This window comes from Talpa europaea (assembly GCF_964194135.1).
Source record: "Talpa europaea genome assembly, chromosome: 4".
Classification (NCBI taxonomy): Eukaryota; Metazoa; Chordata; class Mammalia; order Eulipotyphla; family Talpidae; genus Talpa; species Talpa europaea.
In genome coordinates, this window is record NC_140070.1 from 115,590,202 (window position 1) to 115,614,612 (window position 24,411).

General features: G+C 38.5%; 1 protein-coding gene across 1 annotated transcript in view; it reads left to right on the forward strand.

Moving 5' to 3' along the window:
* The window catches only part of EHHADH (enoyl-CoA hydratase and 3-hydroxyacyl CoA dehydrogenase), a gene marked incomplete at both ends in the record, with an annotated part of 42,216 nt that overhangs the window by 13,430 nt on the left and 4,375 nt on the right, over positions 1-24,411 (forward strand). The window contains 2 exon segments of the mRNA XM_084232352.1: positions 5,698-5,797; positions 18,605-18,946. Of these exon segments, the coding sequence (XP_084088478.1) occupies positions 5,698-5,797; positions 18,605-18,946 (442 nt within the window).

Sequence of the window (24,411 nt, forward strand, 5' to 3'; positions counted from 1 at the left end):
GTAACTTCAGTAGGCAGAACAATTGGACCCCCAAGATGTCTACATCATAATCCCCAGAATCTGTGGATATATTACCTTTTATTCACAAGGGACTTTGCAGACAGACATACATGTAGAAGGATTTTAAGATTACTTTGGATTTTCTAGGTGGGCCTGACTTATCACAGAGTCCTTATGTTGAGAACCATGACACCAGGGGTCCTTGATGTCTCACAAAAGAATTTCATGAACCATCAGTATGAAGCCAGCCTCAAAGTTTATTAGGAAGTGACAGGGCAGAACTCCGCATGAGGCAGCCTCAGGAAAGCGGGAGGGCTGCTCTGAACAGTAAAGCAAGAGGGCTTTTCAAGTATTTTTTCCCCCTCATAACTGTGCATACCTTTCTCCTGTCACTCCTTTTTGGGGACTAATTGGAATGGCCCTTCCCCCTTCCTCCAGGACTATGTGGTGGCAGAAACAGCTGTGCTCCTCTGGGGGAGTGTGTTAGGGCCTGGTTTTATCCTTAATACCTGAAAGAGGCAGGCAGGGGTTCAGAGAGGTGAGACAACACTAAACAGCTTGGCTTTGAAGATAAGAAAAAGCCAGAAGCCAAGAAGTGTAGGCAACTGGTAGAAACTGGATGGGCAAAGAAACAGATTTTGCCTTAGAGCCTCTACAAGAAATGATTGACTGACCTATTTTCAACTTCTGACATCCCAAACTTAGATTAATTAATATGCATTATTTTAAGCTACTAGATGTGTGTTAATTTGTGTAGGAAGTTAATGGCTCTTGCTTTTTGGTTTGGAAAAACTTTTTTTTCTAAGAAAGGATTATAAAAAGAAATTAATTGTTACTTAAAGTCAAAGATTCCCTACTAATGTAAATTCCCTACTAATGTGAAAGAAAAACACCAGCTTTGTAGACACCAACTTTGTAGACACTGTCCCCATTGGAAATTAAGAAGTAAATAAATTTAAGATTAAATTAACACATAAATAGCTAACCTTTCTGATCTGACATCCATGAGAGGTAATTCTGGAAAGTGGAATAATTCCAACTCTAACCACTGCTTCCCCTCAATTCTCTTAAATTTAAATGCCACCTGAAAGCAACAGGACCTTGAACAGCCATCACAGAAGATAAGCTTGGGCACATTGCAATTCTCTGCTATTCAGTTGACATTCTGTGTCTCATCAAATCATGAGAACTACAGTTTCCTGCTTTTCCTCTGCTTTTATTTTCTAAGTCCCTTCCCACTTGTTCACCAAATAGCTCTATTCCCACAGAGCACTGCCCCTATCCTGAGGAGCTGTTTTAGGATTGTCTCAGAGAGGGATGCCCTTGGGCTCTAGACTTTGAAGAGCTACCTCTCACCACCCAGACTATGAGGGAGGAAGTTGGGGGTGGCATCTTTCTCCTGCCTGCCTTCCTGGATTTATGTCCAGGTGGGTTTTCCTTTATTTGAACAAGATGTTGAGGGTGAGTTTTAGTACCCAGGGCTCCCAGACAGCAATAATAAACATCACATGATCAAAACAAACAGACAAAAATATGAAAACCAAACCCCAAACCTAAAACCTATAAAAATATCCTGTGACATTAAAAAAATGAAACAAATATGAATCTGCTGAAAAAGATTAAATGCAAACTTTAGAAAATTCACATTATTCTAAGTCACGAAAGAAAATATTTTATTTATTAAATAAGAACACTCCGTTTAAAATCAAAGCATTAGCCAAAATAATTTTTTTTGAAACAATGAATAAAGTCATAATAGATCAGGCAGCTGAATCAGCACCATGGAGGAGAGAAACCCACTTATAAAATTCAGAAGAATTTAACAAAAAGATACATAAAGTGTAAATGAGGCAGTAGAAATGGAAGGTATGTAATAGAGGTTTCTACTACAAATAAGAGCTCCCAAAGCACAAAGCAAAAGGTGAGAAGCAGTAACCACAGGAAAAAATAGGAGAAATTCTTCAGATTTGAAATAGAATCCAAGGTTGTATTTTAGCAAGAACACCATTTTCCTGGAAAAACTGATGAGGAGAGATCAATGCCCTAATGTACTTTGGTAATGATTTTATACTTCCAGGAAATAGAATCCTGTAAGCTCCAAAGGATAAAAGCAAACACAGCAAAAGGTTACTTTCAAAAGAACTAAAATCACTCCAGCCATAAATGAATGCTACTAATGGGACTTGCACATAATAGGCGCTATGCACCTTTAAAGTGATCATTTAAAGCAGGAGCTGGCACAGTGTGATCCAGGGTCTGCTGAGCCTGTCTCTCCCACCACTAGGGGAGAGTGGAGTCACAACTCTTTTATAATAATTTATTACTTGCCTTTTCCACTCTCATTTTCCCAAAAGTGTACAGTGGAATTTTCTAGAGGCCTTTATGTGCCATGTCATACTGTTACAGGGCAGTCCCGATATAAAACGGGTTGCCTGGCTGTGGGTCCTCACCCACACCCTTAAAAGGGACTTATTAATACTCCACTGCAGGCACACACAAAAGGTTAATAAAAGGTTTATTTACAAGGGAAGGGGAAATGAGGAAATGTACAACTCAGGGAGAAAATAGGGAGATAAAGTCTTAAATGCATCCTACCCGTTCCGCCGACCTGGAAACCCAATGGCACTCTGAGAGCTGGCTGTGAGCCCAGAGCCGTGAAGCCAAAAAGCACCCCAAGACCCACATGTCTGGTTTTTATACCCAACATGGCTACTTAACTCCACCCTCAGGTTCCAGCAACCTTCCCTTTGGTGGTGATGGGATTTGTCTTTCCCAATGTCCTGATGGCTTTGGTCTGAAGTGGGGGTGGAGTCCACAAAGCCTGAATGGAATTAGCTAAGGACATCCTTTTCCCCATAACAATATCACAATAGATTGCATCCAGAAGCAGATTAGAAAATCCCACTGTCTTCTATTAAGCCAGATATTAAAGAAATTTGCAAAAATATAAAACAATGACTCTCTTCTCAGTAGTAGTTTCAATTTTGAAAATATAGTCATTTTGCATAAAATTCATTTGTTAACATGTGATAGGTTTATCATTGTTTTTTAAGGGACTTAATATACACTTTTAAAGTTCTCGGTTTTAATTTCTAGAAATAACTCACATAAATAAAAACTCTGGAATCCTCTATAACTTTTAAGTGTGTAAAGAATATAATAAAAAGCAAGAAAAGGGCCTCCCTGGTGGTGTAAGGGGTTAAGCACCGCACTATGGGGCAATCCACAGCCTCTGCAGCACGAGTTCGATCCCCTGCCAGCCAGGGAGCAAACCACATGGCGAAGCAGACCTCTCCTGCCTTGCCCACTGCTCCCCTCAGCAGTGTATTTCAATCAGTCTGCCTGTTCTATTCCCCACTCTGTCTCTGGTTTGAATCCTCTCACCACCCGCACCTCTGGCCTGTACCCCAGTTCTTGTATGCATAAATAAATAAATGTTTAAAAAAAAAGCAAGGAAAAAGGAATGGTGGTTGGTACATGGGAACTACATATTATTTAGCCAATAAGTTTCAAGAGATTTTATTGATCTCATAGAACAGCGACATTTGTTTGTTTACGACATTTCTTCATGAGATCGACTCTGAGTATTTTTGTAATGTTTTTTCCACAAAACTGAGTATAAAGGGAAAGCATTAATCAAGTTACATTGTCATGAACTAATTCCATTCATAATTAAAGTCTAAGGCTAAATGTTTGAGAATGAGAACTGATTATCAAAATCCATGTTTTGACACAAAACCACAATATAGAACTGTGTACACATGAGCCAAGTTAGAAAATGAGTCTATATACATAAAAATAGCTTTTTTTCTTTAACAAAAAGGAAGGAGTGTTATAAATTCTAGAAAGTATGAAAGAAGGAGGAAAAAGTGTTATATTTCTTCAATAAATTGATTTCAAAATTGTTTTAATTTACAGTGTTATAAGTTTACTTTTACAAATGTGATCTGTTTTAAGTAATATAAACTTCATGTGAAGATGTCTACAATCCAACATGCTGCAGGAATCAAAGCACATTCTGCAAGAGACAAAATAGAAAGAAAGCAAAGAAGCAAAAATATAGGAAAAAATGTAATGGTGTGAAATGAATTTGTAAAGTCTAAAGTTTATAAAAATTAAGGCTTGGAGGTGAATATTGAGGAATTCCTTGACTATTTTTAGTATTAAATCTCTATGGCAAGATTATCTCAGGGAAAATCAGGAGAAAATCTGGCTTATTTAACAAAACAAAAATGAAGTGAACTGGATTGGCCTTTCCCGAAGTACTGCTGCTTATAGAAATATCACTATTTTTAATGTGGTGATGGAAGGAAGAAGTAAAAACAGAATATGATGGATTTTTATTTGCATAGAAAAGATCACCGTGAATTAGAAGAAAGCGAACCTTAGAGTCATGCACCTATCTTTTAATTAGTCTTACAATTTTAGGGAAACTTTTAAATGACACCTGGAAATGGTTCCATGTAGGAATTTTTTCCTAAAGGTTGGAAAAGAAGCCACAAATAAAACTGGAAAAAAAATTGAGATTATCTCAGCCACAGTTGCTTTGGGGTCTACTTAGAGTAGACCTAGACAGGACTCTTCCTAGAGCTCACTGGACAGTGGTTGTCATCTACATCGAGGCAACACAAGAAGAAAAAAGTTTATATCCCAGCAAAATAACACTTGATTTCATCTCAGTTAGTTCCTCACCTGAGGATTCGGGTTGGATGTATAAAGTTGTGTTTTTAAGTCCTTGAAGTAGAATAAAATTATCTGGATCTCATTGGCTGTAGAAAACAGTAGTGGGAAGCCTCCTCTTTTATGAAATCTAGACCAGAAGAAATAATTATAGCTGCAGTAATATTCTGTCCATCCTGTGGGCAGTTCATGTCCCCCTAGTCAGTTGCCCCAAATATCCTTTCAGGTTTCATGTTCCATTTTGTTCCATGTGGTCCCCTTTACCTGGGGAGACTGATTCACCTCTCACTCAAGTGATTTTATGCACAGGAGACTGAATCCCTAAAGCTGCTTACTGTCTGATCTTATCTGCTACCTTCGAAGCTTCTGTAGTATAGGCAGCAGTGGTCCTCAGCTCCTGCAACAGTGATTCCATAAATTAAGGGAGGGGTCAAGATGCTGGGGAGCCAGAATATGCCAGAAGTCCATCCCATTGGTCCTGTGTTTTTTGATTACCATTCATATAATGCTAACTTGATTTCTTTCTGTCTATCCATCTATATTTTTGGGCACTTTTTTTTTTTGTAACCAACAGTCCCTGCTGCTGGTACAAAACAGATAGCACTACTCTGCTGCTAATACTGCTATTGTTATTATGAAAGAATCAATCGTCTCATTTATATAGAAACATGTAGTTCATAAAATACTTCTATAGAGATTTATAGGCTATAATTAGACTACAGCAATCTAATTTAATACTCAAAATTGCTAAGTTAAGCACAATTATCCCCATTTACCAATGAGGAAATTGTGGTTGTAGTACTTCACTGTAGAGCCAGAGTTTAAATCCAAATTTTCTGGTTACTTCTCAGTAATTCTATAATGCTCTTTTACTGCAAGTCACTGTGGTGCTTATTAGATTCATTTAATAAAAGCTGTTTATATCCTAGACAGATAACCTTCCCTTTTAGAGAAAGTAATGCTTTTGCCTTCATCTCACATCCTTCTTTGTTTTGTCTTGTTTTTTTTTTAGGGAGACGTATTTTGGCAGATGAAGCTTTCAAATTAGGTATTCTAGATAAAGTTGTGACCTCAGACCCAGTTGAAGAAGCTATCAAATTGGCCCAGAGAGTTTCAGGTAAGACAATAATAATAAAATAGCGCAAGACTGGAAGCAAGTTCTATGTCCACTTTTATGAGGAATTCAAATATCTTATTGTACATCCACAGAATGGAATATGGCACAACTTTAAAATGAATGAGGAACTCTGTGCATTGATATGGTCTGAGCACCATGACAAATTGTATTAAGTAAATAAAGCATCTTTGTGGAAAGTGGTTTACCATTTGTCTAATAAGAAAGCTGAGGGTGGTGGAATCACATGTCTACCTGGGGAGAATGTACACATGTAACTGTCTATGTCGGAAGTATTGCTATAAGGATTCTTAAGAAATGGGTATTGCTCCTCTGGAAATGGGCTGGTCAGTCAGGGAAGCAGCTGGAAGGGCACTATCTTCTGTACTTTTTGAGTGTTTATTCAATAAATGTGTTTTCTATTAAGGTATACAGTTAAAATTAAGAGAAACAAGCAGGGCCTCCCCGGTGGCGCAGCAGTTGAGCGCTGGGTTGCGAAGCTGCCTGCAGCCTCTGCAGCGCCAGTTCGATCCCCGGCTGCTCCCCGGCCACCAGAGGAGGGTCCCACATGGCGCGCAGACCTCTCCTGCCGCCCGCTGCTCCCCTCAGCAGTGTGCTTCGGTCCTTCTGCCTGCTCTGCTCCCTGCTCTGGCTCGGTGAATTCTCTCACCCTCCCGCGCTTCTGACTGTACCCAGTGCTTGTATGTGTGTATGTATGTATGAATAAATAAATAAATAAATAAATAAATAAATCTTAAAAAAAAAAAAGAGAAACAAGCATACAAACATTTCAGCAAATAGAAGAAAATCTGCATAATTTACACAATAAAACCATGATTCTGTCACTGTAAACTGTTTTTTCTCTCTCAATGGTTTCTCAATTTAAGGATTTATGACATTCCTCCAAGAGTTCTTTTTGCTGTTTCTTTTCAATTCATGGAGGTTGGAGCAGGAGGGAGAGGGTTAAAGAGTGCCAGAAAGAATAATTGGGAGGAGTACTGGGCGGCTGTGTGATTATTCCTCCCTAGGTGGTCGGCAATGGCTCTGTGCCATTCAAAGGCTTTCTTTGGAAAAAGTCATTCTTTTGTTGACCCTGGCAGGCACCAAACACTTCCCTAAAAGAATCTTTCTTTTTGTGGCTCTAACCAGTTGCTGTTTCAATGCAATAGCAAAGGCCTGCACTGAGAGCCTGGGAATTGGGGGAGAACAACACTGGTGACTCAGTATCAGCACGTCTTTGCTCTAATGGGAATGAGTTTCCTGGTAACTTTCTCTGCTTTGCAATGACCTTCAGTGTTTCATCACATGTTTCTTGGTGCTTCTAGAGAGGGCTTATTGTAAGAAGCACTGGGTGAGTTAACAGCAAAGACTATTTGCATTTGGAGATCCCTAAATTATTTTAGATCCCTAAATTATTTTAAGGTTGATCCATGTCTATCATTTATACCATAGTTTCAGGTTTGTTTTGTTTTCTTCAATGGCTTCAGATTTTAAACAGAAATTCCTTTTTCTTAAGTGATTCCCTAAATTTGGAACTGTTACTTTAACAGATGAGGATCACAATCTAGCACTTCTATGAATGTTCTATTTTCATTAAAATTATTTAATTTTTAAAATTACATTAAATTTTTGAACATTAAGTTACCTTTTTTCTTTATAAAATGGTTTACTCAATCCCAGCAATATTGCAGTTTGTCCACAAGGTGGCATCCAAATATCGGGGACGAATCATACTTTAAAACTTAGTAATTCACTGTTAACAACAGAGGGATGTGCTGGGCTTTAGGAAAGTATATATACCTATTTAAAATTATAATCATGAAGACTTTCATTATTTCATGAAGCAATATGTAAAGTTGTGATATAAAAAGTCTAAAATATAAATTTACATAGATTCTATAATTATTGCTATCAGAGAATGTATGAATATAGACAAAAATTTAACTACACAAAAATAAAGTTAGCTTTTCTCAATTTTTTGTTAAATGACTTTTACTTTTGTTTTGATTTTTGTCCAGCTTTATTGAGTTGTGATTTACACAAGAAAATTCATACATTTTTAAAGTGTAGAGTTTGATGGATTTTTGTAATTGTTTGTAGTTATGTAACCACTTCCCCAATCAAGATGTAGCTCAAAAATGTTTTCATGCCTCATTCTAGTAGATTCCCTCCCCTACCTTTTGGCCACAAACACTGGCCTACTTTCTATTACTATAGCTTTACTTTTTTTTTTTTTAAATTTCATGTAGACAGAAGCATACATGTAGTATGTACGTACACTTTTGTGTCTGACTTCTTTTACTTAGCATAATGTTTTTGGGATTCCTCATATTATTTCACGTATTAATTTTCAATTCCTTTTTATTTCTGAACAGTTATCCATAGTGTGAGTACACCACAATTTGTTTATCCTTTTACCCACTGAAAGAACTTTTAGGTGTTTTCTCCTTTGGGTCTACAGGAGTCTTTGTAGATACATGTTTTCCTTTTGCTTGTGTAAATATATAAGCTTCGTATGTCTTGGCTGTATAGTAAACGTATGTTTAATTCTTAAATGCTTTTTAAACTTGATAATAAATTTTAAAAAAACCCTTACAAAAATAAAAAAATAAAAATCACCCTAGAGTGACTTGAAAGACACTCACTAATTTTTGCCAAGCAAATTCGCAGAGATAGAAAAATAACATGGTAAGATTGAGTTTAAATAAGATGTTTACACTCCTTATATGTATTCCATCTAGTGGACAATAGGACAAACCTGTGCTCAGGCTTATTCCTGTATTTTGATTTGCTCGTCCAGCTTAAGAATTTACCACAGGAATAATCACAGAGTATGCAAAGATTTGTATACAGTAATACTCACTGAAGCTGTATCACTGTTAAACATCAGAAACAACTAAATCATGTTACATAAAAGTCGATAAGTCTCAATGAAATGATCCCATTCTGCATTTAAAATTCTGTATTTAAAAAAAGTTGAAAATTTGGGGCAATGCTTACATGTACTATTAAGTAGAAAACAGGTAGATAGGAAATTGCACAAATATGTGGATATGTGTATGTATTAAATTATTTACATAAGAAAAATATATAACAGATTTTATAGTGGTTGTATTTGGGTGCTAGGTGATGAAGAAGCTTGATTTTTTTTTAAGTTTATCTTTTCCTAATGAATCATTCAATTTACCAAAGAAAGAAGGGTGCATGGTCAGTGTGGAAGGGTGCTGTCAAAGTATTTCATTTTCATCCTATTCCCACCCAACCTATCACTCTCCCCCACTGCTGAAATGTTGATTTAAAAAAATAACAAAGGAAAAGTTTAAGAACACTTATTTAGTTTCCATATCCAATAGTAAAGGAGACAAGGAAGCGAATTTCTAGGGTCAGTGTTGCAATCAGTATTTTTGAAATCAGTTATGAGTGAGAAGGCACTGCAGGAGGTTAGCATGTATCTTAAAATGTGATTTGGGAAGAAGCTGTGCATTTATCCACAAACTTAACTTACATCCTGGAGAGCTGACTGTGGAAGTTAATTAGCTTCGCGCATCTTAATGCTCTTGTTCCAGGAAGCCTCTCAGACTACCGCAGTGCTATAGGTTTAGCAGAGCAGTTTGGAAATACTTGGCAAACCAGATTGCTTTGGCTAAACTGGGGAGGGGAGGGTCCTGAAAATGCTATTTATTTGTACTTGCATTTGGCCAGAGGCCTGCTTGTCCCAATCTGGATAAGAGCTCCCTCTTCTCCATGTGATGTGTCTGGCATGAAGCTGAAAAGTATGTGCTGTTATTTAAAGGTGGGCACAGGAGACATCCACTGGGAGTCTCCACTCAGGAACCTGGTGCTCTGGTTTTGTCCTGGAATGAGCCCTGGTCCTCTTCTGTGACTGCACTGGGCTGTAACTATTTTTAGTGATTCTAATTTTGCCTTTTAAAGACCTTGGTCTATTTGTCTGCTTGGATTTTGTGGTTTTGGGAAAAAAAAAAAAAAAAAAACCTCAATGCTTTCATGTCTTTGTCTTCCTTTTCTCTGTACCCTTAATTCATTTTTACTCTCTATGTTATAAACATGCTTCACAAGAGAGAGTGACCTGGCCTCACATCGGAGGCCTAAACACATGTCTACGATGAGCTTTCTTTTCATGTCCTGCCCAATGTCTGTGGGTGATCCCTGCAAGCCTGGAAACAGGCAGTTGTTCTGTCTGTCCTAGGCAGAGTTTCCATGACAGACACAGCTTACAGTTTATCAGAATTAGAGAAAAGAGGGTCTTTATGTCTTTGGAAACCATTTGGCCAACTGCATGTTGTCTCTCTCTCTATCCTAGCCAGAGAAAAATCTCTTCTTGCTGTTTTACCAGAAAGGAAAGAAGGAAACTAATTGTCTCCTATTCTTTCTTCAGGAATGTGATACATTTGATTTTAATAAAAACTTTAATTTTCTTCTGTTTTAGAAAACTGAAGAATTAAGGAAAAAATGTGATTGGGTTGGAAATATTTCAATTATAATCATATTTGAATCAATAAATACTTCCTCTCCTTCCCATCCTGAGCAGCTAGACCCAAAAGGAAATTTCTGAATATATTTTGTTGTAATAAACCAAAGTTATAGGATAATAGCATCTTTCAGTTACAGCTTCAGCAAGAAAGGGATAGGAAATTGAGCAGGGAAAACTCATCTCCTGTTGTGTCCTGATCCAGAACTCTCCAGTGAATGTGCCTGACTTGACCTTGGGCTGGTCTGGACAAGTGCGTGGATGCTCCCACAATGCCCAAGTGCAGCCTGGGAAGCTGAGTATCCCCATGATAACTGGGGGTACAGCACAACTGGGTTGTGCTGGTCAGCAATAATTACTGCACTTCATTAAGCAAGCGTTGCTTTTCTTCTTTTTCTTCTTCTTCTTTTTTTTTTCTTTTCAATGCCTGATCCAGGGCAAAGTTGCCAAGAGCTTCAGCAGACGTTAATTTATAAAAAATACTGACACCTATATTCTATTCTTAAAGATTCTCAGCTGAGTCTATGGTGGTGCTTGGACAACTGGACTTTTACAACTCTTCCAATAGCTCTGATGTGTACTGTGGCTTGGGACGCAGCCCCAGTCATGATGGGAATGGACAAGGACAGAGATTTGGCTCAAGAGGGCCTGACCCATGACTGTGCTGTCCCCAGTGCAGACTCATTAGCTGCTGTTGATGCTTTAACTCTGACAACTTGGCCCCCATTCTTCATCCGCTTAGATCCTCATTCACTTGTCCTCCCCCCACTGTCCATTCCTACTTTCCTTTTGGACCACTAGGGAATTAAATCAGTTGTCGACCTGGGAAGATCTCCATCCTTCTCTGCTGTGCTTTCTGTTCCATAAATTAAGGATTGGGCTAACTCAGTGGATAACTGAACAAGTAACAGTACCACAAGCCTGTGGGGTACAGTTCATGTTTTTCCAACAATAGAGGTGGGGACAGGGACCACATGCTGCTAACTGCATCTGCCCTCTCCCGAGTCCTTTCCTTGTGTCACCCAGGAAAGCATTAACGTAACCCATTCTCTTCAATTCTCCTTAGTAATCATATTAAGGAAACATTCTCGTCTCATAGATTAATGTCAGATGGTGTCATTTATATGTGAAATATAGAAAAACCAAACTAAGGGTCAGATAAAGACAATCTTAAAAACAAATCCTTGAAAGCTGATTCTCTGAAGCATCTAGGCAGGTAGGGAGAGGTGACAACAAAGCGGGAAGGGAGCACAAGGGGCTGTGGTGGTGGAATATGGGTGAATTGGTGACAGGTGTGCTATATGGCGATCTCTAAGGGGGGAGAGCCTATACTTCCAAAGTACAAAAAAAAATTTAATTTTTATCTCAATTAAAACATTAAAATGGGATTACACCAAAACCTTTCTCACTCAACCTGGACACACAGTAACACACCAATGTCAAATTCTTAAGTCTTTTATAGAGATACTGCTTTATAAGCTTTGGTAGGTTTTCTATCTTTTTACCTAAGGTGTATGTTTTTGATACAATGTTTTATTTTTGTTTTATTTTTGAAGCAATGGTTGGTAGCACTTTTTTGAAAACAATTCCCAGTAAGCTGCTTTAGAAAACAATTTTGGTGACATAATTTGTTACACATTCATTCTTTTATGTGAACATTAGAATCATTCTGTTAAGTTATTTTTTAAAAAATAATAGGCACCATAAGGGCTCTGATTAGAAATTCATATATAATATATGTGGACAATATTTATATTTTTATGTTATTAAATATTTATATCTAGGAACATGGGGTCTGGTACTCTTTATTAAGGTCTCATTTTATGTTCTTCAGTAAAATGTTGTAGTTATCTTCTTAAAGGTCTTTTAGTTTCTTGGTAAATTAGTTTGTGAGCTTTATTTTTTAGGAATATCATCATTCTTTTATTTATTGGTTTTCATTGATGTAACATTGGTTTATAACACTGTATATGATTCAGAGGTATAAGCGTCATACCTCTTCAGATATATGTCACTACACGGAAGCCTTTTAAAAAGGGTTTTAATGAGGCATAATTTACCTTATACAGTTATGCAACCATCCCCAGCTTTAGGACTTGCCCACCACCTCAAAAAGTTCCCTCACAACTTTTTGCATCTAACCCCCACTCCCATCTTCAACTCAGGCAACAATTGATCTTCTTTCTGCCTCTATGGATTTTTCTTTTCTGGACATTTACTATAAACGGCATCACACAATATGTAACCTTTTGCATTGGATTCTTTCAGTTCACTTATATTGTGGCATGTGTCAGTAGCTTGTTCATTTTTATTGCCAAATAGTATTCCACTGTAAGACTATACCATAATTTTTTTTAATCTATTCATTTATTGGATATTTGACTTGTTTCCAGTTTTGAGCTATTATGAATAAGACTGAATTTTATGAATATTATGAGTTAGTGTTCATATGCAAGTTTTGTTACAACACATGTTTTCATTTCTCTTAGATTCCTAGGAGTGAAACTGCTGAGCTGAACAATAAGTTTATATTACTCAACAATAAGTTGAACAATAAGTTATATAAGAAATTGCTCAACTGTTTTCCAAAGCTAATATACTATTTTATATTCTCATAAGTACAGTACAAGTGTTCCAGCTACATTGTTTCATCACCAACATTCGGTATTAATATCTTTTGATTATCATTCTATAGATATTAATTTCTATAACTCCATATCAACTTACTTCAGAACTTAGCTGCTTAAAATCACATGTTCTCTTGTAGTTCTTGTGGCCAGGAATCTGGGTGTGATCAGCTATATACTCTGGTTTAGGATTTCACATAAGGCCACATTCAAGGTTTAACCGACAACTGTTCCACAAGACCTGACTGGGAAGTGTCTGCTTTCAAACTCTCAAGTGCTTGTGAGTCAGATTCAGTTCCTCTTGGGTCTTCGCTTCCTCACTGGTTGTTGGCTGAAGGCCTCCTTCAATCCTTTGCCACATGGCTTCACCAAAATGCAACCCATACCGGGTACGTGGCTGCTATCAGCTCGAGCAAATGAGAAAGCAGGGGGTGGTGAACAAGCCCAAAACCAGAGTCTTGTAATTTATCTCAGAAATGACATCCCTTTACTTAGTGACTACCTACCATATTGACTGTGGCTTTAATTTGCATTTCCCTAATGCCTAATGATGTTCAGCATTTTTTGTATGCTTATCAGTCATTTATATCCTCCTTGGTGAAATTGTCAGTTTTTTTTCCCCATTTTTAAAACGAGGTTGTTTGCCTTCTGATTAAATCTTAAAACTCATCTATTCTGGATTCAAGTTCTTTATTAGATATTTGATTTACAAATTGTATGAGTCTACTATTGCTTTGATATCAAATTCCCTACAAACTTAACAGATTATTAAAATAATTTATTATCTTATCTACCTGGCAAGAGGTCTGATTGAAGGCTTATTGGATTAAAATTCAGGTGTTGCAGCTACACTCTTTTCTTTTTAAAGATTTATTTATTTATTTATCTATTTATTCATTCATTTATTTATTTATTTATACAAGAACTGGGGTACAGGCCAGTGGTGTGTGGGGGGTGGTAAGAGGATTCCCCAGAGACAGAGTGGGGAACAGAACAGGCAGACTGACTGAAATACACTGCTGAGGGGAGCAGCGTGCGAGACAGGAGAGGTCTGCTGAACCATGTGGGTAGCTCCCTGGCCAGCTGGGGATTGAACTCCTGCTGTTGAGGCTGCGACAGCTTCATAGGTTGCATCTTAACCCCTTGCACCACCAGGGAGGCCCTACACTCTTTTCTGAAGCCCTAGGGAAGAATCCACTTGGTGCACATTCGGGTTTTTGGCAGGATTCGGTAGATGGCATCTAGGATCAAGGCCCCCCTATTCTTGCAGGTTTTAAACTGGGGGTTGTTTCTAGCTTGTTGAGGCTTCTGCATTCCTTGGTGCTTACTCTGTTCCTCCACCTTCAAAGCAATATTATCACCGGCAAATGGGGTCTCTCATGCTGCACCTCTCTAACCCTTCCTCACCTAATTTCTAACTGCAGCCTGAAAAAGTTTTCTTATTTATTTCTCATCCACATCTTTATTAAGTACCTACCACATGCACAATACTGTGCAAAATCCAAAGGAATACGATGATGAATTTTAAAATGTTGCCAATTTTCAGTGAGTCAACAACCTGCTAATAGTCACAAGTGGTTTAACACAGACTGTAGGAAAGGAATTGTAAATAAATATTTGGACTAAATATTGAGAAAAATCACTTTATTTCTTAATTTAAAGCATAAATTGCCAGTTGGGGAACACTGCTATTATATATGCCTTCATGAGTTCAGTCTTCTTAAAGGAGGTTGATCATCAAAAAAAGAAGTCTTACCCTATCACACCATTATGACTGGCTTGAGTTTTTAAAACAAATATTTGCCTACAGAGGAAAAATAACAGATTCATAATATCAAATGAACTTCATGCACAGAAAGACAAAATGTGTCTGCAATAATATATAAAAGTTGGGCACAGTGAATGATAATTAAACCTGATTTTTTGAGACTTGCCTTAGTCATGTTATTATATACCATTTCATCATATATAAAACAGGGTTGATACCACCAATTAAGATTATGACTCAGATACTATAACAATTTTTTAATTTATATATAATTTACATCATTATTCATTGTTCTTTTTTTTTTTTTTTTTTTTACATTATTTGCTTTCTTTTCTCAGGTCTAGTCCCCATAGAATTTCTACCACCAATTCACCCGTGCACCATCACCACAGTGCCTTGTGCTCTTCCCTCCCTCATTTTGATCCCTCTCCCTCCCCTCCCCTGCAGCATGGCTCTGGTTTATAGTTGTCTGTTTATTTTTCTTTTGTTGTGTTGTGTTTTTATTAATTGTTATCATTCCAACCCCCCCCCCCCCGTCCTTTATTTGGTTCCCCTATATTCCTCCTGTAAATGAAACCATCTGATATTTTTCTTTTTCTTTCTGACTTATTTCACTGAGCATAAGCCCTTCTAGCTCCATCCACGTTGCTGTGAATGGCACTAGTTTATCTTTTTTGATTGCTGAACAGTATTCCATTGTGTATATGTACCACATCTTTTTGATCCAGTCATCTATTTTTGGGTTGTTTCCAAGTCTTACCTATTATAAAAAGTGCTGCAATAGACATAGGAGTGCAGGTATCCTTTTGAATTAAAGTTTTTGTGTCCTTTGTATAGATCCCTAGGAGTGGAATTGCTGAGTCATATGGTAGTTTCAGGTTTTTTTTTTTTTTTTTTTTCCAGTAGTCTGAGGAACCTCCACACAGCTTTCCATAGTGGTCGGACCAGTTTGCACTCCCACCAGCAGTGTAGGAGAGTTCCTTTTTCACCACATCCTTGCCAACATTTGTTTCACCTAGTTTTTTTTAATATGTAGTTTTTTTTTAATATGGTAATACATGGAGTTAGAAAAAACTAGTATAAAAAACTTTTCTGATAATTTACATGTCAAAAATAATTTGGAATCAAACTAGCAATAAAAAGTGATGATGGTGTGAATAATTTGACAGTAAATTCTAAGTGCACAAATGAATATATATTTGCAAGAATCTACTTTTTTCCTACATTTTATACCTTTTTAAATAGCTCAGATAAGAAATTTCAAATATCTAGCAACACTAGTTTGAGAATTCATTTTGTGAGATGTTGGGAATAAATGGGAAAATGGTATAATTTTTAAATGTTTATTTATTCTGCTATCGAAAAATGTTTTCAAATCACCAAAGACCAATACTCCTCTTTGCTTCTGATGCTATGCTTTTTCCTTCCTACCCAAAGTAATGATGTAATGTATATTTTTATAAGTAATCAGTTTGAGACAGCTGTGATTCTCAAAAGCTTTTTTAAAATACAAGCTGAAAGCTGCAAACAGACCATACACAGAGATTTTAAAGACTGAAGAGGCAGGGCTTTACTCTGACCAAATGACTAATCAGCTGGATTCGGATGACTGTGCTCAAGAGCCCTGCACATACCGGAGGGGCCCCCATCCATCCTCCTAACACTCAAGTGCAGCTGCAAATAACAGTCCTGGCACAGAGAGGAGACCCTGCTGATTCCATTTTATTCAACAGATTTCTCTTCCCTACTTTCTTCATTGGCTTCATCTTTTTTCTTGCAAGAATGTTGGCTTTTGGTATCAGTAAAATAATTTTCTTCCTCATGCTGTTTCTTCTATTTTTTCTTCTTCATTAAAGTTTTATCTTCAGTGAAACTTTTCATCTCTTGATTGCTGAAATACACAAATATTATCCACCTTGACCTTTCTTTGACACATACTCACTACTTATTTCTAGTGTTTTAAGGGTGTTTTGATATGACTTTCCTTTTGCCCTTCTTTTAAGGTTTTCTCTTTTAAGTCCCCAAGTGATTAGATTGGGCTGACCCAGATAATTAGGGGTAATCTCCACAATTCAAAATCTTTGGTCTTAATCACTTCTGTTGCCATGTAATATATTCAGATTTCTGATGATTAGGAAGCAGATATTATGGAGGTATTATTCTGCCTACAGTAAGTTTTTTTTCCCCACTGTGCCTTATCATTTCATTTTTAAAATGGTGCTCTTTAAAGTACAAAAGTCTTTAATTTTGATGAAGTTTCACGGATTGATTTATTTTTCTTTTATGGGTTGTGTTAGGAAGATTTTTCCCAGTGCAAGGTTTCACAGATTTTTGTCAGTGTTTTCTTCTGGAGATTTTTATAGTTTTAGCTCTTCAATTTAGATTTATGATCCATCTTGATTCAATTTTTATATATGATGCTAGGTAAGGATCTAAGTTTATTTATTTGGCATGTGGATATTCCAGTTATTCAGCATCATTTGTTGAAAAAATTCTCCTTTATAAAAAAATTCATTTATTTATTTGTATATATATTATTTTACATCATTGTTCATGTTAGTACAATGTAGGCTTTCTCCTCTCAGGTGTAGTCCCCATAAAATTTCCACCACCAATTCATCTATGCACCATCACCATAGTCCCTTGTGCTCTTCCCTCCTCTGAAAAACTCTCCTTTCTCTTGTTGAATTGTTTCGGCAGCTGTATTGAAAGTTGCCATTATGCGTAGTGAAATAAGTCAGACAAAGAATGGCAAATATTGTATGAATACAATCATATATGGTATATAGAGAAAACAAACAGATAAACTAAGTAAAACAAAAATAAGTTTTCATTTGTAAGACCCATTAGTAGTCAACAGAAGGGGGGATGGGGGTAAGGGTCGGTAATTGGGTAAAAGACATCAATTATATGGCGGAAGATAAGATTGAACTTTTTATTGCAATAACCTTGGTTTACAACACTGTATGTGATCTAGGGGTTATGAGTTTACATCTCTTTAGGTGGAGGTTACCACTCCACACCCACCACTAACACATTTGTAACCCACCACTATAATTCTTTGGGTCTCCTCTCTTCTTTGCTCCCCTTTCCTACTCTCTCTTTATGGTAGCCACAGTTCTGCAGTCAGATTTCTAAGGTTTGTTTTGGTTTGGTTTTGTCTGTTCATTTACTTTGTTTCTTTATATTCCACATATGAGTGAAATCATTTGGTATTTGTCTTTCTTCTGACTTACTTTGCTTAGCATAATCCCCTCCAGTTCCATCTATGTTGTCACACTTGGTAAAATTTTCTTTAATTTTTTAATATAAATGTTATTTAATATATCATATGATATAAAATTGTTCTGGCTTTGGAATGAAAGAAACATAACTTTCATGCCTAAATTAAGTAATTTGAAACTTTTTTTAATAGTAAAGCTTTTTTTTTAAAGATTTATTTGTTTATGCATACAAGAGTTGGGGTACAGGCCAGAGGTGTATTGGATGAGAGGATTCACCAGAGACAGAGTGGGGAACATAACAGGCAGATTGACCAAAGTACACTGCTGAGGGGATCAGCGGGCAAGCCAGGAGAGGTCTGCTGTGCCATGTGGGTTGCTCCCTGGGCGCTGGGGATTGAATTTGTGCTGCAGAGGCTTCAGACAGATTCATAGGTTGTGTCTTAATTCCTTGCGCCATCAGGGAGGCCCTGAAACTGTTTTGAATCTATTAAATTCTATCTTATGGGATTAAGTTGCAAAGATGTCAGTGATTTCGGTATTAGTGTTTCATTCAATACCTTAATGAATAGCATTTAATTTTTATACTTTGGATTTGAACAGGTTATTATTGTTGACATTATTATTACTATTGTTATATACTTATTTTCTCATTGTGTAAGTAACATCTCCCAAAAATCCAATCTTCTTGCTTCTTTCTTTCAGACCAGCCCTTTGAATCCCGCAGAATCTACAATAAACAGATTCAGAACTTGCCCAATATGGATTCCATTTTCAGTGAGGCCCTTTCAAAGATGAGAAAGCAGCACCCTGGGTGCCTTTCTCAGGTGACTTGTATCCGTTCAGTCCAGGCTGCAGTGCAGTATCCCTATGAGGAGGGCATCAAGAAGGAGGAGGAGCTGTTTATATACCTTCAGCGATCTGGGCAGGCCAGGGCCCTGCAATACGCCTTCTTGGCTGAGCGACATGCAAATAAATGGTCAACTCCCTCTGGAGCATCCTGGAAAACAGCGTCGGCAGGACCCATCTCCTCAGTTGGAGTTCTCGGTAAGGACGTGGGATAGTTAACATAGTTCTCCAAATCTGCCCATGTAAAGTGCTACCATTTTCTCAGGTACACCAGGTGCCAGACTTTGTGCCAAACATACAACGTTTTTTAGCTAACTTAATTTACCCCTGCTCATGAATGATCTTCAGTTTATATGAGAGGCCTAGAGAAGGTTAGAGACACCAGGCTTCTCAATATTGAGCTGAATACAAGTGTTGTAGATACTGGTTCTGTCTGACTCCAGGCTCTGGGCATTTTTCACTCATCCCTGTCTCTTCTTGTATGAATCTTCAAGTTCTGGATTTCCCAACAATAATTTTTATTTGTACCATGTTTCAAGGTGTGACATGGTCTGTAGCCTGCTATTTGAAATGAATGGTCTGTCTTTCTGGTCCTTGGATGCATTCACTTCTCCAGGCTCAAAACTAGTATTTTCAAATCCCTGTGAAGCTGCAACAGAGAGTGTCCTACTTCGCCCCTTCTGGAATTTTTCCCAAACAAAATGTCTTCTTTCTTTACAAGTTAGCTCTCTGGCTGGCTTCTTTGGACTACTTTCCTATGCTTCATTTACTCTTAGTATTGACCCAAGGTTTATTTTCGGAATATTTTAAATCCCCTGAAAGAATACTTGTATCATCTCATGTACAATCTTTTTTTTTTTTTTTTAAGATTTATTTATTTATACACGGACCGGTGTACAGGCCAGATGCGCGGGAGGGTGAGAGGATTCACCAGAGACAGAGTGGGGAACAGAACAGGTAGACTGATGAAATACACTGCTGAGGGGAGCAGCAGGCAAGACAGGAGAGGTCTGTCACACCAAGTGGGACCCTAGCCGGCCAGGATTGAACCAGCACTGCAGAGGCTGTGGACAGCTTCACAGCGCTGCGCCCAACCGCCTGCGCCACCGGGGGAGGCTCTCATGTACAATCTTAAGGGAGGTTAGCTCTATAGTTGACAAAAGAGTCGGCTTACTTAACCCTCACTCAGCTGTCTAGCACCAACCACAGGTTCCAACAGGTTTCAAGGGGAAAGAGCCGCTGTGAATCTTGTTTATTGTCTCAGTCAAGATTGGATATAAAATAATATGTATTTAATACAAGCACATTCTGCTTTTTCTAGCACTGACTCTGTTCACTTGCAGTTTTTTAAGGAAGTGAATACATTGTGTGAAAAAGTGCTCCAAGGGTTCCTTTTTGTACTTTTTCAGCAGCACCAATACTTGTTTCTAATTGTTGTGCTCTTAATCTGATTCTTCTCCCCTCTATTCTTTCAAGCCAAGAATAATTATGCAAAATAATAGCAAAAGTTTTGCAGTATTGTGTTTATCAACTATTATTTGAAAATTTCCCTCAGGAGCTTGTTTAAAGGGTTTCCAAGCTTCTCTCTGGCATCAAATGTTTAAAATTTTGAAACTTTTTTTCAGTATACCTCACTTTGTTTTGAAAAAATAGTAGCAAAAACATTTAAAATATATAGAAGACAAAGTGGATACAAATCAAATGAGAAAGGCTGGTCACTCCCCCTTCCTTCATGTTTGTCCTCATACTGCATCTTGTGCATTTCATCCTTGTGGTAGAGCCTCCTGTGGCTCCTGCAGTCTCCTTTGTTTCCCAAATAGCTTCCTCCTCTGCCTTTGGTCTGAAACTTGGTTTACCCTGGCCACCTGTTTCTTTTGCAGCTTTCTTAAGAGAATGTTACTGCTTCTCTCACACGCCAGGAACCTCAGTGTCCATTCCCAATTCCTCTCGCAGGACATGATTCCTTCCAGGCCACTCTCCTCTTTGGTCCCTTTGTCAATCTATCCCTCCTCGTTACTGTCATAGCACCCCCTGACTTACTGAAAAGTTTGGCACCTGACCTTGCTCCCATCCTGATTGTCTTCATTGTCTGTGTGGCCCATTCAATCACTTCTGTACCCTCAGGGTTCTTTTGCCTCCATAAATGCAGTGACAGTCACCTCACTTCAGTTCCCCACGACTCATACTTACGACTTCACCTCTGAAATTTGAAATTTCAACACAGCCTCACATCTTTTCATGTCCCTTAGTTAGTCCAATGGTATCCACTACTTCATCTTCTCCCCTTGTCTTTACTTTCAATTTAAGTTTCCATTGTCATCACTTCGGCCATTTCCTGCCAATGTCCTCAGACACCATGATTCATCGCCCTTCTCTGGGGCCCCTGGAAAAACCCCAACCCTCATGATCCAGGTGTGCACTTCCCTGGCCCATGACCAGGCTTCTCAGGGCAAATAGAGGCCATTACAAGTTCATGTTCTCACCTTGTTACAGGGCAACCCCCACTCTAAAATGGGTTGCCTGACTGTGGGTCCTCGCCCATGCTTAAAGGGAACTTGTGCTGCAAGCACACACTAAAGGTTAACAAAGTTTTATTTACAAAGGAAAAGGAAATGAGGAAAAGTACAATTCAGTGAGAAAAGAGGGAGATAAATTCTTAAATGCATCCTACCTGTTCCACCAGCCTGGAATCCCAAATGACCCGCAGAGACCAAACCTGCCTGGCCAAGAGCAGGAGCCAAATCTCCGAGACCCCACTAACATGGCTGGTTTTTATTTACAAACAGAGAAAATGGCTGCTTAACGCTGCCCTTAGGTCCTTGCAACTTCCCTTTGGGGGTCATGGGATTTGTAGTTCCCAGTGTCTTGATGTAGTGGGGATAGCATCCACAAAGCCTGTATGGAATTCGCTCAGGACATCCTTACCCTCTAACAACCTCACCTGGCTTTCAAGGGTCACGAGGAGGGGAGATGAATGCACAGTCAGGAGATAAACATCGCTTTTTCTTTGCTTAGCTCAGTGGAAGAGGTTCTTGACCAAATTTAATTCCTTAGCAGGTAAAGGCAGTACTTTTGTTAGGGGAGCAGCACTCCTGCCCCATCTAAAGTCAACAAAAAATTACCTATAAAAATATAGTAACTAACAGTAAACAGGTTGGCCCATTAGCCCTCTATCAGTTTTGAATGTCTTGAGGCCACAGGCTGTGAAAAGAGAACTTAGGAGCTAACTACGGTTGGGAAGAAATACATGTTGTTTTAATGTATGTTTTAATTTCAGTGATTAAACGAGAAGTGTCAGCTTATAGACTCATAAAGATTGAAAATTGTGAATTGACCTTTTCTAAAAAGCGTTAATTAGGTCTACTGTTGTGATTTAGGTTGTGAGTTGATCTGTAGCCACAGAGGTCCCTCTGCAGAGGTGCTCTGAAAGGTGAGCACAGAAGTGCTATGCTCCACCTTTGCAGGTGACTTTCCTACCCTACTCTGGCTTTGGTTCTGAGATATCACATACATTACTTTACACTCGACAAAGCACTTTCACATGACTTCTCTTCAATCCTTATTGTCCCCATGAGATCTTGATCTCTACAATGTTAAAACTTTTGTATGGAGTCTGGGACCGAAAGCTAGGTCAGCGTTTGGAACGCCACACTCTCCCTCCAACTGTTTACTCAAGCTGAAGTTTAGGCTACAAGTTGCTATAACCTTGAGCCTTCTTGTTAGTGAGTAAAATGCAGATGTTCAGAATTTGGAATATCAGAGTTTTTTAATAATATAATATTTACTTATTATATTATATAGGACTTATTAAATAATTTAACAAATTAAATAAGTATGTTCCAGAGAAACTCAGTGATTTCTGATGATTGATAACATTCTACAATATATTCAAAAACAAAGCTAGTCAATATGAAGAATAGAATAGTATACAGAAGTGACTTTCTGTATCATCCAAAGTCAGTAAGGTAACAGATAACCCAACAGTTTCAGTGAGTTAACACAATCATTTTCTGTGTGCTCCACTGGGGTTTTCTACAACCAGGTTCTTTCCCAGTAGTGGTTGAGCCATTCTTTTGGACAAGGGTCAGAAAACTGTTTCTGGGAAGTGCTGTATAGTAAATATTTTAGGCTTTGTGGGCCAGAGGGTCTTTATTTTTATTTTATTTTTTTTAAGTTTTTTTTTTATTTTTTAAATAATAAATGAGGGAAAGGGGCTGGGAGAGATGGGAGTGATGGGGCGCAGCGGAGGGCGCGGGGCTTGGGGGGGCGGGGAGACTGCGCCTGCGTGGACAGGGCAGCCCCGCGGGAGACCAGGTGAGCCATACGCCGAACCGTTCAGCAGTTAGATGCCACACAGAGTTGGCCGGAGGCCACCCAGCGGCTCAGCAGGGACGGGCAGGGCAGGGCAGGGCAGAGGGGTTTGTGGGTGTTGAATCCTGACGCCAGGCTGCTGGCCCTTCAGCTTCACCCCACAAACCCACGGACTGTCTGCCCTCGGGGTGGTGCACAGGGAGCCGTGGGTGGTGAGCGCAGCCAGTGGGGAATCCCCAAGCACAAGAGAGGCACTGTCTGCTGTGGGTGGTGACAGGTGCAGGGAGGTGGGGTGGCTGCAGGGCAGGAGGCAGAAGAACGTCTGAGCTTCCCCCTCAGTGTGCTTTGATTCTAATCATATGGAAGCTCTATGTTTAGTAGGTCCAGAAATCTCCACACAGCTCTCCATAGTGGTTGGACCAGTTTGCACTCTCACCAGCAGTGCAGAAGAGGGTCTTTATTGCAACTACTCATCTCTGCCATTGACGTACAAAAAACAACCACAGGCAATATAGAAGCAAATAAGTGAGGTGGTATTTCAATAAAACTTTATTAATGAACACTAAAGTTTGAATTTGTTAAAATTTCATGTGTCACAAAATATTCTTTTGCTTTTCAACTATTTAAAATGTAAAAACTTTCTTACCTCACAGGCAGCACAGATGCAAGCATTGACCAGAATTAGCCACACCCCCACCCAGGATGGGGTGTGGGGAATATGCTGTTCTATGTGAATATCCAGATAAAATTGTATAGGAAGGAACAGCAACATCTTTGCTATAAAATAATTTTTCACTTTTCCCATTCTTCTTGCCTGCGTTTAAAACATCACTCTTTTTTCTTTTCCTTCCCTCAATCTGAATGGTTCAACTTCCCCAATTTATCTACCTATTTTGGTGTGATCTTTTTTCAAATATTTCTTCAACTGCTATTTTTTTTAAGATTTATTTATTTATGCATACAAGAGCTGGGGTGTAGGCCAGAGGTGTTGGGGGGGGGTGAGAGGATTCACCAGAGACAGAGTGGGGAGCAGAACAGGTGGACTGACTGAAATACACTGCTGAGGGGAGCAGTGGGTGAGACAGGAGAGGTCTGCTGTGCCATGTGGGTCACCTTGGTGTCTGGGCATCAAACTCATAATGCAGTGACTGCAGATAGCTTCATAGTGCTGAGATTTAACCCCTTGTGCCACCAGAGAGGCCCTCAAATATTGTTATCTTGAAGATTTTCTTGGACTATTCAATCAACCAAATATAATCCCCTTCCCTAAATCACCAAAGAAATCTGAATCATCACATCATTTGCTTTATCCTATAGAATGGATATTTATGAATTTTCCTTTTCCCACAGGA